The 15,447-nt window shown below is 47.4% G+C and overlaps 1 protein-coding gene and 1 pseudogene across 1 annotated transcript in view; one reads left to right on the top strand and one right to left on the bottom strand.

The window, feature by feature from the left end:
- Positions 1 to 15,447, bottom strand: part of Itga9 (integrin subunit alpha 9) — a 304,511-nt gene that overhangs the window by 72,587 nt on the left and 216,477 nt on the right. Inside the window, exon 21 of the mRNA XM_013346639.2 lies at positions 1,117 to 1,203. Within this exon, the coding sequence (XP_013202093.2) occupies positions 1,117 to 1,203 (87 nt within the window). The remainder of the gene's footprint in view (positions 1 to 1,116; positions 1,204 to 15,447) is intronic.
- On the top strand, positions 2,098 to 2,823 carry LOC101983970 (annotated as a pseudogene).

Here is a 15,447-nt window from a genome sequence, read left to right as displayed (position 1 = left end):
CTAGGAGAGATAACCAGATAATTACAGGTTTGATTTTGTGATATGAGTTGGATTTTTATAGCAGAGTAGCATGTTTAAGAAAAAGTGTGTTTTTTTTAATGAAGTCTATTTTCTGTTACTCAAAAAAATTAAATGAAGTGATGTTGTGTGTGTGTGTGGGCGCACGCTTACGTGCGTGCACATGTATGCATTCAAACTACATCCTTTAGCATGGACAGAGCTACCTACCATGCCTGGTCTTCCTCTGTATGCCCCATCTGGGCTCATAGACTATGGGACATGGTACATCAAATGCAGTTGATGTGTTTGGGCAGTTTGCCAAGTCATGAGTCAACCTTATTTCATTCTAAAACAATGACCAGGTGCCCAGGAGACAACGGTCTGGTTCTAGGACTAGGTGGGGGAGGGAACGGAGCTTCTACTTCTTCATGGGAGAAAAGTTAAACCGGAGAGTTTTCTTTAAGATCCTAACAGAGGAAACATTTCTGATCTGGCCTCTTTAGATTCTAGTTTTGTTTCCATAAACCAGTCCGGTCATTTTTCCTAACCATGGCACACACTAGAATGTTCCAGAAATATCTACTATGCTATGTAGTAGCATAGTATGCTATGAGCTTAAGAAACCCGTCTCCTTCTAAATACCAACTTGGCCGCAATGCCTATAACTTTTCAAAATATGAACCAGAATACAGGTTTTTCTGTTGGGAAAATTTGGGGGATCTCCAGAAAATCTTGAGGACCCAAGGGAATGACAGAGTCAGGGCTGTGGGTCACTACTTCATGCCACATATTCTCACGTGTCCTGTTACAGACTCAGAATAGTACAGAATGCCCCAGAAAAGAAAAAAAATTTTTAGAAAGGAATATTAACCATTAACAAAGCACAAAGGAGTCTGTGGTGTCATCCCTGATTGGAGATGATGAGGCTCAAAGAGATAGGAGATGTAACCATAGATCCCTTGGAGCAGAGCACCAGTGACAGACACACACCAGGGCTCTCGTAGTCACCCAGCCACCACAGGAGGCAGGGTGTGCGTGCATGCACAGCAACAAGTGACCGATGGGAAGAGCTGGGGACAGTGGTCTAGGAAGCACCCATCTCTGCCAGGGCCTCACCTTCGACTTTGACCTCATGAAAGGAAATCCCACACTGCACTTGAGGAAGTCCGATTCCAGCAGCTCACAGGAAATGCCCATCTCCTCCTGAAACAGAAAAATGGCAGCAGATGACAAGACTACATGGAAGACAGAGGCATAGGAGTGCCCCAGTGATGCCATCTGGCCCTTGAGAGCCATTTTGCTGTCCCCAGTTGTGGTGCACTAGGGAGCTCTGAGCCCAGACCAAGCCTCCCATTCATCTCTGGATGTCTGCCCACTTCCCTAGCATCCCCTGAGAGAGCAGAACTACAGAGAAATTTAGGCCAATGTCCACCAGATTTGGAATCACACAGGAGACCCCTCTCAGCACGACTGTGAGGATGTTTCTAGAAAGATTTAACTAAGAAGGGAAGATGCACCCTAACTATGGCCAGCACCATCCCATGGGTTGGGATACAGACTGAATGAAGAAGGGCCAGTAAGATTCCTCAGTGGGTAAAGGTGTTTGCTGCTAAGCCGGATGACCTGAGTTTAATCCCTGGGGCCCACATAGTAGAAGGAAAGAACCAATTCTTCCACACTGTGCTCTGCTCTCCCCAGATATATCTGTTGTTTGTATAAATTCACACATATACACATATACACACAATAAATAAATAACTACAGTAAGATTTCTTTTTAAAGAAAAAAGTGAATTGAGCACCAGCGTCTACCTCTCTCTGCTTCCTGACTGCAGATGCAGCGTGACCAGATGTCTTATGCTCCTGCTGCCATGATGGACTGTGTACCCTCAAACTGTGAGCCAGAATAAACCCCCCTTTCTTAAGCTGCTTTTGCCAGGTGTTTTGTTATCAACGGAAGAAAAAAAGAGTCTAAACCGAGGTTTCCTCGGTAAGCTGGACTGGACCACAGGTGGGCTGAAAGCTTCCTAAGGTTTGTACCAAAAAACAACAACACCATCTTTTTATTGGCACCTTCTAGGCCATCATCTGTGTCAGGATGGAGCTAGCTACCTCCTTCCCTGCCACTGGCTGTCAGAAACTCATTGAAGTGGATGCCAAATGAAAGTTTGGATGTTCTGTGAGAAACAGCATGGCTGATGCTCTCAGTGAAGAGCAGAAGGGTCATGTGGTCCAAATCAGTGGTGGGAATGACAGATAAGGTTCTCCCAGGAAGCAAGGCATTTTGACCCACGGCAGAGTGTGCCTGCTGTTGAGTATGGGGCATTCTTGTTATAGAGCAAGGAAAACTGGAGAGAGGAAGTGCAGGTCTGTTCATGGACAGATTGTGGATGCCAGTCTGAGTGCTCTCAACTTGGCTATTGTACAAGGACTGACAGATACTACTGTGCCGCATCAGTTAGGATCTAAAAGAGCTATCATAAAGCTTTTTAATCTCTCTAAAGATGATGTCTGTCAAAATGTTATTAAAGAACCCTTAAACAAAGAAGGAAAGGAGCCCAGGATGAAAGCGCCCAAGATTCAGTGTCTTGTTACTTCATATGTCCGGCGACACAAATGCCAATGTATCACTCTGAAGAAACAACACCCTAAGAAAAACAAGGAGGAGGCTGCAGAATACGCCAAACCGTTGGCCAAGACAGTGCAGGAAGCCAAAGAAAAGTGCCAAGAATGGATTGCCAAGAGATGTAGGCTGTCCTTGCTCAGGGCTTCTACTTCCAAGTCTTAGTCCAGTCAAAAGGAAGTATTTAAGGATAACAAATAACCATACCTTGGAAAGACAGCAGCAAAACAAACAAACAAAACACACCAAGGAAACTACGATTTCTTTCCATAGCTCAAGGCACCAGCTTTCCCAGGATGGAGAGTAGATGCCAGGGTGGGTGGTGTTTACCGTGTTCCCAGCTTTGGCTGCACTCTGCAAACATTGGCTTGAGAGAACGCAGACAGAAGCTACAGGGAGCCGCTCTTGCCTCACTTCAACACTAGGTTTCTAACCGAGGTCAGAGGAAATCCCGGAGGCTCTCATGACCCACAGGCTTCTCTGTGCTCCTGAGACCAAATTAGGGCATCTATGGCACTGGAGACAGAAGTAGTAGAGAGCCAACACTTGTTGAGTGCCAACCTTGTATCTCAGGTCTGGAGACTGACATTCAGTGACACCGTGGGACGTCCCCAAGGTCATTCAGAAGATAGGGCCCAAGCCAGAAAGACTTTGGATAAGACTTGGCAACTCTGGAAGGAATCTCCTCACCCCTTTCATGGCTTATACCATCCAGAGAATGAGCATGGCTGAAGAGAGTGGCTAGGAACCAGCCGCAGACTTGGGCACTGTGATGCCACCATGGTTCTTTCAGTTAAATCCCTTTCCTTTTTTATCGAGTCAGGGTCTCATACAGCCCAGTTGGCTTTGAACATGAGTTGAGTTCATGTTCCTAATCCGGATCTCTTTGTCTCCACCTCCTGAGATTATCAGCATGTGCCACCACATCCAGCTCTTCCACCCAATTTTCAGGGTCTGTTTTTAGCACTGTTTGTTTTGTTTACAGTGGTTTGAAAGAAAATGCCTCCCAAAGGGAGAGGCACGATTAGGAGTGATGGCTTCATTGAAGTAGTTGTAGCCTTGTTGGAGGAAGTGTGTCCCTGTGAGGGTGAGCTTTGCGGTGGTCTTTTCTCTAGCTACACTCAGTGTGGTAGACAGTTCACTTCCTCTTGCCCAGGGATCAAGATGTAGAACTCTCTCGTTCCTTCCCCAGCACCATCCCTGCCTCCGTGCTGCCATGTTTCCTGATGGTAATAGACTAAGCCTCTGAAACTGCAAGCCAGCCCTAGTAACTGTTTCCCTTTATGAGAGTTGTGGTCACAGTGTCTCTCCCCAGCAATAGAAACCCTAACTAAGACAACAACTTCTATACATTTTTCTAGTAAAAATATGAACATTTGCACTGGGCGGTGGTGGCACATGCCTTCAATCCCAGCACTTGGGAGGCAGAGGTGGGTGGATCTCTGAGTTTGAAGCTAGCCCGGTCTACAAAGAGAGTTAAAGGATAGCCAAGGCTGTTACACAGAGAAACCCTATTTTTAAAAAAGGACAACAACAACAAAGAAGATCTGGGCAGGAGATACGTCTCAGTGGTTAGGAGCTCTGACTCCTCTTGTGGAGAACTGGGGTTTGAGTCTCAGCATCCACATGGCAATTCTCGATCAACTGTAACTCCAGATCTTCTTGGGTTCCTGCATGAATGTAGTACACATACTTACACTCAGGCACACTCACTAATATAAAATAAAAATTTAAAAATATAAGCATTTGCCACAGTACATCAATTTGTAGATCCATCCTGCCATTAAAGTACTTTATGAACTTAAATATAAAGGTACAGAAATGACAAATAATGGGCTCAGAAGTCAAGAAGTGGCACAGGAGGCTTCTGGGATGCCAAGGATGCTCTTAACATTTTTAAAAATTTGTTTATGTGTCTATGTTTGCACCACATGTGTACAGTTCGCATGGAGGCAAGAGAAGGGCAGCAGATCCCTTGTAGCTACAATTATAGGCAGTCTTAAGGCACCATTGTGTGGATGCTGGGAATCGAACTCAGGTCCTCTGCAAGAGCAACAAACACTCATAACCACTGAGCCATCTCTCCAGCCCTGGCAGTGTGTTTTAAAGAGGCTAATCAGCACCAGCAAGCTATTACCTTGTGTCTACGACATCTTTGAGAGTCATAATTACAAAGTACAAAGTGATTTCAAACGTAGCATAAAGCCAACCTATTTTCACAAGTTTCTATTTATTTTGCAAGCAAAGTCCTAACAAAATATTTTGAAAATATTTTGACTATGAAATCTTGGACTGGACTTTAAGGCCAATTCACTAACTGGCCCTTTTCCCAGTCCCATTTTATTTCCCTGGCTAGCAAGGGCAGCTGACAGGGTTCCTCTCTAACAATCACAGGTAATCCAATTGAAATTTCATAGCAACACACATTATGCTCAAGATAGGAAATTATCAATTTTTTTAAAAAACAGCAGTGACGGAAAGCGTCCTTGGTCTGTACGCACATGCTTCTTGGTATCTGGCTCTGAATAGTCTTGACTTTGCAGTTATTGAGTGAGTGGGCTTGACTCATGGAAGCCTCAAGTGAGGGGTCTGCAAACAGCAACTCATTCGCTCGCCTGGCTGGCATGAGGGATGCTGGCCTCGAAGAAGCCCTCTTTTCCAGATATACCTGGCTGCCCAACTTCTGGGCACAGGGCCAGCAGCGTCAGGTTCCAGACTCTAACAACGTGGGGGTGTTTGGAGAGTCAGACAATGGAGCCAGTGAGCCTGTCTGGCCTTTTGGCCTCTTTCCTCTCATTTGCAGGAGGATTTGATTTTCAGGCTCAGTGAAGGGACTTATTTGGCCACCAACATAGCAGCTTTGGGGAACAGAACGCCTATGGTGTGCTTGCTCTCAGAGTCAGGGTGAACTTGGAGTTTTGACTTTCATTTTCTAGTTCCTACCTGTGTTTGCCAAAATGAAGAGGGCCCTTGGGTCTCCATGTCTGGCAGAGGGAACAGTGTTAACACATTTTAGTACATAAGGACATGATCTAGCCTCTAGCTGATCAACAAGTAGACAAAATGTGGAGTATTCATGGTATGGGGTATTACTCAACAACAAGAAAGTGCTGGTGTGTATCACAGCACAAATGTCTCTTGAAATCCAAATGTTAAGTGAAAGGAACCAGTCACGGTTCCAGTCCAGGAATATTTCTATCCACTTACGTGAGATGTGCCTCATAGGTGAATAAAGAGAGGGGGTGCATCAGTGGCTGCCTCGTGAGGGAAGGGATGGAGGGGGAAAGGTGGCATGCACAAGCTATGGGGTTCTTTCAGAAGGGATGCTCCGAAATTATTGTTGTTTCCCCTACTCTGTGCTGTGTTGTGCCTCTGGGCTTCCTTGCACTGCTCTCTTGCTTAGCAGCGTTCAGTAGTAATAAACAATGAACACTTCCACTGATTCCTAATCAGGAGCAGGATCTTCCAGGAGGGCCAGCTGTGCACCAGACCTGGCTGAGGACGGGACGCAGAAACCACATGCATGCTGCTCTCACCAGGCCCTGGTGGAGAGCTGCGTCTCCAGACAGCAGCACCTCCTTAATCTCTCTGATGCTACAGGGAAGACGGTGATGGTGGCCCATAGAAAGCTTTGTTTAAAAGACCACATGGAGGTCTCTGTGTGGCTCCACTGAACCAAAGTGGGCAGCCTGGGTATGTGTTGCTAGAAAGCTTGCTGGAAGTTGGATGGTGTTAAGGTCCTCCAGTTGACTTCAGGCCTTCCTCTCCAGTGTGGGATCTTTATTTTTCTCAAGATAGGGTTTTACTACATAGCCAAAGCTAGACTGAACTCTAAATCCTCTTGCCTCTGCCTCTTGAATCTCGGGACTACAGACATGTTCCACCATACCAACTCAGCATGGGACATTTTAGGGAGAATCCTGAGTGTCTGAGTGTAAACTGAGAGAAGCAAACAGTCGTCTGTGAAACTCTTGCACTCAAGACTAATGCAGCCACTATCAACCTGCAGGTTATAGCACATTCCCCCGCAGAAGGGAAACATCAGCACCTTTGCTGGCTTGTAACCATGGTGATAACTCAGCCCCCATGCAATGATGGTCATCCCAGACTGCGAGTCTTCATACAGAAGCCTTGGGTGACATGATTTTTGTACACCATGCCTCAACAGCAGGGAGTTAGATGAGACTGGGTGCATTCAGAACATATTACTATAGATAATTCAGAGAGATGAGCTCCAATCCCAGGACTATTTGTCCTAGAGAAAATCCACCCATCCATCCATCCATCCATCCATCCATCCATCCATCCATCCATCCATCCATCATCTTGTGCCTTTTATGTGTCTACAACAGGAAACAGTTTTGACAAACTAACTTTCATGTGTGAAACGGTCATGTTTTCAATATTATATGTCCTTGTCAATTTCTTGTTTAATAATAAATATCAATGAAATATCCACAGTGCTCTTTATTGGCCCATATGCTTTTGTAATCCAGTCATTGATGTCTCTAAGGAGGATGTCAGGCCTGGCAGAAGGGAGGAGGGCTAACTGGTTCTAAGAATAAAGAGTGGCACACGCTCCCTGAGTGTTGGGGCAATCTGTGTATAAGAAGTGGAATGGATACCTATAGGAAGAGCACCAGGCCTTCCCACTCCACCCCATAAAAATACACTACAGTTCAGCCTCGCTACTACAATTTTACCTTCCTTTGAAGTAAACCAAGAAACCTATAAGTTCTTTAAATTACAGAATCTAAGACTGGATCTGCTAGTCTACCAGACTCTATAGATCTGTCAAATGGAGAGTAGCCAACCACTGGAATGTGAAGGTCAACGCCATCACGAATGCCAATAACCAGAATCACCGCCTGTAAGTTGCATGGTATAGCTGAGAGGCCTCTCATTCAAAGCTTTCCTTGGTGGACCCAAGGGCTGTGCTCAGAACTCTGTGCCTACCATAGGGTTTGGACTCTGTCGTGGGTGTATTTGCAAGATGTTGTCATAACCATCTCTTGTGTCAGGATTGGAAGTATACAGACGAAGCCCTCTCCTTAGTAAGCTCTTTGGTATTTAAACCTGTGTTCTAGTCATCTTTGCCACCGCAAGAAACCCAATATAAAAATAGAAATGATTTTGGTTCATGGTTCCAGCTCATGATCAGGTGGCCTGTGACGAGGCATGGCATCTTGGTGGGAGTGTGGAATGGACAAGGGTGCTGACCTCACAGTGTCAAGGTGATGGGAGAGACGGAGGGGTCCAGGTCCCAGCATCTTCTTCTAGGGCAGGCCCACAATTAAGGCCTACCTCCTGAAGTCTCTGTCACTTTCCAACAGCACCACGGGGGAGGGAGGAGGAGGCTTCCTGAGCTAACCTAAAGTAACAGACACAGAACTATTGTCTTGGCAGCTGTTGCAACACTGACTCATAGACCAGACAAGGCTTAAGCTTTTTAAGAGTCTCCCATAGGACAGAGAAGGGAGTAAAGGCCATATTCCAGGGTGTGCAATTATGGGCACACTGCCTAAAAGCCTGAGGCCAAGAACTTCAGTGATTGATACATCATTAGAACAACCAAAAGACACTTCTACAGGAGCCCTGAGTTGAGACATACCAACTAATGGGGCAGAAGAGATGGCTCAGTGGTTAAGAGCACCACTGGCTGCTCTTGCAGAGGACCTGGGTTCCTAGCACTCACATGGTGGCTCACAAGGTCCTAGGGATCTGATGCCCTTTTCTGGCCTCCTTGGGTACCAGACATGCATGTGGTACATATAGATACAAGTTGGCAAAACATTTATTACACATAACAATACTTTAAAAAGCCCTACAAACATAGTCAACTTCTGGACTGGGGTTAGCATGCCTTGGGAGATAGGATCTGCTTTAATGGTTTATTCTTGCTCTTCTGCATTTGAGTTCAGCATTTTTGGTTAAGTAGCCAGTTGTTTGAACTGACTGGCCCATACAAATAGTAAGGGTCACTTTAGGCTGTTTTAATGAATAGGTTTCGAGTTCTATCTTGTTAGAGCCCTGTGCAGAACATTAATGATTTCTCCTGGCCCTTTGGAAGAAAAGGCCGAGCCCCATGGTTATGAGATGGTCTAGGGTGCTGCATATTTGCATGGCTTGTAAGATGATAGACTCGAGCATGCAGGAGCTGCCTCCGTTGTTGGGGTCAAGGGGAACGGACTGGCTTGTGTGTCACTGGCCACTCTGATGCTGTGGAATGACCGACCTTTTCTATGTGTCTGTCCCACTCTGGACAGTTTTTCTCATTCCTGTTTTTCCCCCTTTCCCAGTGTTTTCCTGTGCCTTGCTTCTTCAATGCTAGTTTTTCGGTCCTGCTTCCCGTGGCTGGACTGACCACACAGCAGCTGCCTAAGAACAGGCTGTGGGAAGGATGCTGTCCAGGCTGCAACATCCCTGACAGTATCCTTACAGGTCTCCTTACAATGCACAATATCACATGCTAGCACCAGTGTCTGATGATGACCATGGATTTCTAGAACCATCTTTGACTGGGGACACAGGCAGACAGAAGTGTTTGGGAATTCCTTCAAGAGAACACTTGCTCATGTTCCCTTGTGTTCTCAGGTGTGAATCACACCTTGGATTGTACCAAAGCCACCTTTTCCCTCATAGTTTGCCATTTGATATCATACCTGTCCCTTCCCAGGCTTACCTCCTCATTTTCCTAGGAGCACCGATTAGGCACTCTTTATCACATGGTAATTTTGGCCAGGATTTTTATCGTGGAGAACTGTCCTATCTAGATTTGTCAACTTGACACAACTTGGAGTCACACGAGAGGAAAGTCTAAAATCATCCACTGAGGAGTTGCCTAGATCCGATGAGCCTGTGGGTATACAGACCAACCGACGGTCTTGCCTATTAATGCTACAGAGACATAGCCCACCCCGGGGGAAGGGGGAGCGGGCAGTACTATTCTCTGGGCAGGTGGTTCTCAGCTGTAGAAACAGGCTAGAGCCTGGGAGGGAGCCAGCCAGCAGTGATCCTCCATGGTTTCTGCTTTGAGCTACTGCTTGACTTCCTGTCCTGACAGCCCTCCATGAGGGTCTGGAACCCATAAGCCAGATGGACCCTTTCTTCCTCTAAGTGGCCTTTGGTTACGGTACTTATCACAAAGATAGTGAGGAACGGATCACCACACCAACACCTAGCCTCTAGCCTCTCTCTGTGCCTCCTCCATGGAGACAGCTACTTGACATTGGACTCTGAAGGAACAGGCTCCCAGGTTTTATAAACCTCTTGTCCTAATGCACACTGCAGGGTGGAGACAGGTCCTGTGGCCTTGTCCTACACAAGCCAGTATCTTCTCTTTTCCTTATTTTTTCTTTCTTTTTGCTTTGGTTTTTCATGACAGGGTTTCTCTGTGCAGCCTTGATTATCTTGCAACTCTAAACCAGGCTGGCCTTGAACTCACAGAGATTCATCTGCTTCTGCCTCCCAAGTGCTGGGATTAAAGGCATGTACCACCATGCCTGGTGAGCTCAGAATCTTCTAAAACAGAGAAATCTACCAGTATAATGTTGGAAGAGGGCCGCTTGTTCTTTCCAGCCACCTGCCTAGCTTAGACCCAAAATAACCGCACAAAAAGAGTTATTAATTCAAACACTGCTTGGCCCGTTAGCTCTAGCTTCTTATTGGCTAACTCTTACATCTTAATTTAACCCATTTCTATTTATTAATCTGTACATCACCACGAGGTTATGGCCTACCAGCAAAGGTTCAGCATGTCTATCTCCAGTAGCTCCATGGCATCTCTCTCTTCGCCTTTCTTCTCCCAGCATTCAGTCCAGTTTTCCCCGCCTACCTAAGTTCTGCCCTATCAACAGGCCAAGGCAGTTCCTTTACTCATTAACCCATAAAAGCAATACACAGACAGAAGGACCTCCCACACCAGTAGAACATTCCGGATGCTAGCTAAGATGACTTTACAGACATACTTGATTGCATATTGATTTTAATTCACTTAAGTGCCTCTTAAAACACAGACTCATTCCGTGATTGGTTCTGAGTATTTTCTTTGTATGCTCGGGGGAAGATGACTGATGTATTCCCATGGAAGTCTGCACAGACTGAGAGGTAGGGCGCTGAAGGACAGGCTAAAGCCTCCTTTGTCTTTACCGAGTTTCTCATGGGGAGGGACCAGGGACCTGGAAAGTCCTGGATTCAAGGTTTAAGGTTCTTCTTGTGGCCATTAGGATCCAGAGAGGACCTAGAAAACTGTCCTCAAAGATTTTTGGCTCTTTCACCCACACAGGTTGATAGATAAGGCATTCATACTGTCTCAGAGCGAGATCCTCAGTCTGCTAGGAATCTAAGAGGACAGAGCTAACGCACACTGAGATCTACCTGTATGGTAGGTGCACACTGCTCTAAGCGTTTTTTTCTGGCTGTATTTCCGTGGCTGTGATAAAACACCTTGCAAAAGGCAACTTAGGGCAGAAAGCTTAATCAGCTTACAGTTCCAGGGTACTGTCCATCACTGCAGGGAAGTCAAGGCAGAAAGTTACATCACACAAACAGTCGAGAGCAGAGAGAATGCTGGCATGTTTAGTGCTTCGCTAGCTTCCTCTGTCTTACACGGTCTAGGGCCCCAGACTGGTGTTGCCCACTTTCAGGCTGCGTCTTTCGCATCAGTCAAGGCAATAAGACAACCTCCCACAGATACCCTACAGGCCATCCTAACCTGGACAATCCCCCACTGAGCTCTCTTTCATGGTGACTCTAGGCTGTGCTTCTCAACAATCCTAACAGTGTATGGTCACCCTGTTTTAGATGAGGATTCAGGGGTTCATTGATGATTATAAAACTCATTCATGGTCACACTTGCCCACGGTCCTTCAGGAGAGCTGAACCTCAAGCCTGGCAGTCTGGCCTAGATCACACACTGCACACAGGAGGCCGTCAGTCTGTCAGTCTGTCAGTTTGTCAGTCTGAGAAGGGGGTTCTGGAGAGTCTGTGGAAGACATTTTTTTCCTTGGTTTTGCAATCACCTACCCATCTCACACATTAGCATGCGTCTATCACCAAGTAGCCTGTCAAAATGCAGACAGCTTACAGACACCCAGCCAGTTTCTGATTGAACAGGGGGAGCCTATGACTCTCTTGGTTATTCAGTGAGTGGGTTGGTTAGATGCTGGGAGATACTTGTGGTGTTTCCTTCTCTTGAATGGGAAGATCCTGAACTGGATCTCTGAGGGCAGGAAAAGGTGGGCACTGATCTGCTGAGCCACGGGATGCCCAGTGCCCCTTGTAGCTCAGAGTGCAGGGATTCTGGGACGTTTGGAGAACTGCCTTCCTCTGATGGGTCCCTCCAGGGCCATCAGCACCCACTTTCCCCCAGGTTGCTTCCAGACCTCTCATAAAAATACCAGGCTGGAAAAGGAACCCCACATGTCCTCACTGTGAGGACAAGCTGAGGAGGAGACCAGAGGAGGAGGAAATGAACTAACATTTGCAGGTGCAAGTTGGGTATCCCAAGTCTAAAGCATTTGACATCTGAAACGGCTTTGGACCAAGCATTTTGGGTAGGAGATCCTCAACCTGCAACTTCCTCAAGCCATGCCTTTTTCAGTCTCATCCTCCATGGCCCAAAGGAGGAGAATGAGGAATCAAGAACCCGGGCAGCTTGCACAATGGCGATGAAGTGCCTGAAGCCAAGATTCTAACACAGCCTCACTTGGCTCCATCCCCTGTGTGTGTTCTGGCCCAGGTTGTCTTCTGAGGCAATCTTGGCAGTGAGTATCCCACCCAGGACCCTACTGCACAGTCAACCTCCATCTTGGCACCATGGAGGCTGGAGCGTCACCTGAGGCCGGAAATCGTTTCAAGCACAGGATCTGAATCCATGAGCTACACCCTGGTCTGGGGGACTTTAGCCACATGGCCAGCTCTGGGCCCCCATCTCTTCACTGGTAAATGGGGGGACAGTGGAGATATGGCACATACCTGTCTCTGTGTGCCACACCCACCACCGCAGCCTACTCTCAGCCCGCCAGTATAAGGGGCACTCAGTCTCATTCCCAACCAGCTAAAACAGGACCATGTGACCCAGGTTTATGTTTATCAGCGCAGTGAGACTCTGAAACTTCCCTAGAACTTAAGGAAGTCAGTTCTTCACAGTGGCCTGGCAATGATCTTGTGACCCTATGGGGACAGGCTTGTCTGAAGTGGGAGCCAAAACAGAAGAGAAGCTGACAGATGGGGTTCATCAGCAGAACTCTCAGGGATCCATCGGGTCAGTCTTGGGTTAACTTTCCAGAACAATTCCTCTGTTCACTCATGGTAGAGGAAATAGAGTCTTCCATTGTTTGGCTCGAAAGAGCAAAAGCAGGTGTAAATGCTCACTGGATTCTGAGCCCCAGCAAGCTCCCCGCAGAGCGGGGTGGAACCTGCTTCTGAGAGTGGCCTGTGACCTGTAGCACTGAGATCCAGTTCCTCCACGAAGGAAGGAAGGGTCGCGATGCTCCAAGTACCAAAGGCATTTTGGGGTACTCACTAGAGCACTCTAGAGAAGAATGTGTGAAAGCATGGACTTACACAGAACCCTCTGTAGCCTTCCGGAACCCTCTGAGGGGAAGCCTAAGTCTGAGGGGGCCTGGTGATAGCCTATGTCCTCAGGCCCTCGGCTGTTGAATGTGATGTGGGTTGAGATTCTGTGTCTAGTGACTGCTAGACACCGTCGTGGAGATTCTGTGTCTAGTGACTGCTAGACACCGTCGTGGGTACTTAACTTGTAAACCGTGACTGTCTGCTCCTAGCGCAGTGGCTTTAAATAGCTCCCAGGAACTAGTCAACGCTCCTGGAAGGAGGAGTCTGGTTTTCCCCTGACTGTGGGCCAAACTTAATGACCTATTCCTGAAGAACAGATGCGGCAAAAGAATTGCAGTGTGGCCTCTGGGGGCTGAGGCGGTCACTAAAGGCCAGCTTCGGCCATATACTCTCTCTCTCTCGTAGGTAGACTGCTATAAAGGAAGCTGGTCACCGTATCATATGACACTCAAGTCGCCTGTTGAGGGGACCCAGTGGGAAAGGAGCATGGCCCTCCTTCCAGGGGCTATGACCAGCTTTCCAGACACGAGAGAAGTTTCAGAGCACCACAGCAACCCCAGATCCCTAACCAACATCTCTGGCTCCTACTGGCTTGTAGCTAGTGGAACCATCTTTATTAAATTTGTCAGCTGTCACCTGGGGAGCAAGATGTTCTTGTTAAAACATTGCTATAAACACACTTGTCTCAGGATCTAGGGTAGAGGGTTTGTAAAAACGGCCACAATTCTCCATCCTCCCTTGTGTCCTTATTTCTTTACGGTTCGATTTATCTATTTATTTATTTATTTATTTATTTATTTATTTATTTATTTATTTTTGGCTGTTCCCATCATGAGGTCAGCTTGACTTTCCTCACTCTGAACTTGAGCAGGACTTGTGACTGGATCCAGTCACTAGAATGCAGCTGAAACTATGCTATGCCTATTCCTAGCCCTGATCTCGGAGGCTTTGAGGCTTCTATTTTCTCTTTTGGAATCTTGCCAAGACCATGTGAGCATTGGCTAGTTTGCTGACAGATACCAGCCACATGGCTCGGTCATTCCTTCACTACAGACAACAGCTGATCTGCCAGGCAACCATGAACCCTAAGCGAGGTCAGCCAGGAAGTCAAACCTGGCCCAGAGCTGAAAAACTGCCCAGCTAACTCTACATGAGGAGCAATAAATGATTATTGTAATAAGCCAATAAATGCTAGGGCGGCTTGTTACACTAACAGGTGCACAGTCTCTGGGAAGAGTGAGAGCATCCTGGAGCCCCGAGGGTCCTACCTGGAGCCCTGAGGGTCTTACCTGGAGCCCTGTGGGTCTCACCTGGAGCCCTGTGGGTCCCACCTGAAGCCCCGAGGGTCCCACCTGGAGCCCCGAGGGTCCCACCTGGAGCCCTGAGGGTCCCACCTGAAGCCCCGAGGGTCCCACCTGGAGCCCTGAGGGTCTCACCTAGCACCCAGGGAAGGGCAACAAGGGTCACTGTTAAGACTCTAATGCTGAGTCTTGCTGCTGTCCAAGCCACAGTACCTGCACAGCCCTTCCCCCTTACAGACCTCCACAGCTACTGAGACATCGGGAATCTCTAGCTAACAGACTCCCAGGGGCCAGGAGCTCACACCTGGGGACAGGGAACCATTACATCAAAGGCAGTATCAGTGGCCACACACCCTGCCCTCCACCCCTTTCCCTGTGTTCTGTCTGAGAATCAGTCTGATTGTAGGCTCTTGCCCTAATACTGTCTCGTCCTTGGAGATGTGTAAGCAGAGACTCCCACCTTCTTCCATGTGCGTCCTGACTTCCTTTCTTCAGAGACACCACCATCTGTCTGTCTCTGGCATGGGGAGGGAGGACTGAAATCTCCTCAGCGACCCCACCACGCTGTGATCTATGTCAGTTTGCTCATGGCATTAATGGTCCTTGTAATAAACTCCCCAACTCTGACAGTTCATCTCATTACCTCCTTGAACCCACACCCAAGGTCTTTCAACCACACAGTTACCTGCATACGACCTGGGCTGACTGCTAAGGACGGAGGTGGCCTGGGCTTGTGCACGCCTACTTTCTATTCTTCTCAGTCTGCCGAAGGACCAAGAAACAGAACTGCTGTGTGCAGGAAGAAGCTGAGGGCAGTAGTAGGGGATCTCACAGGGTTGTGAGTAGATAGCCCATCTTCCAGAAAGAAGGGACGATGATGGGGGAGAGTCTTCTGTTTTGTGTTAATTTCATTGGTTAAATAAAGAGACTGCCTTGGCCCTTTAAT

The sequence above is a fragment of the Microtus ochrogaster genome, chromosome 5 (assembly GCF_000317375.1).
Source record: "Microtus ochrogaster isolate Prairie Vole_2 chromosome 5, MicOch1.0, whole genome shotgun sequence".
In the NCBI taxonomy this organism is placed as follows: domain Eukaryota; kingdom Metazoa; phylum Chordata; class Mammalia; order Rodentia; family Cricetidae; genus Microtus; species Microtus ochrogaster.
The sequence above is the reverse complement of the archived record's forward strand: the minus strand, read 5'-3'. Positions and strand labels throughout refer to the sequence as shown.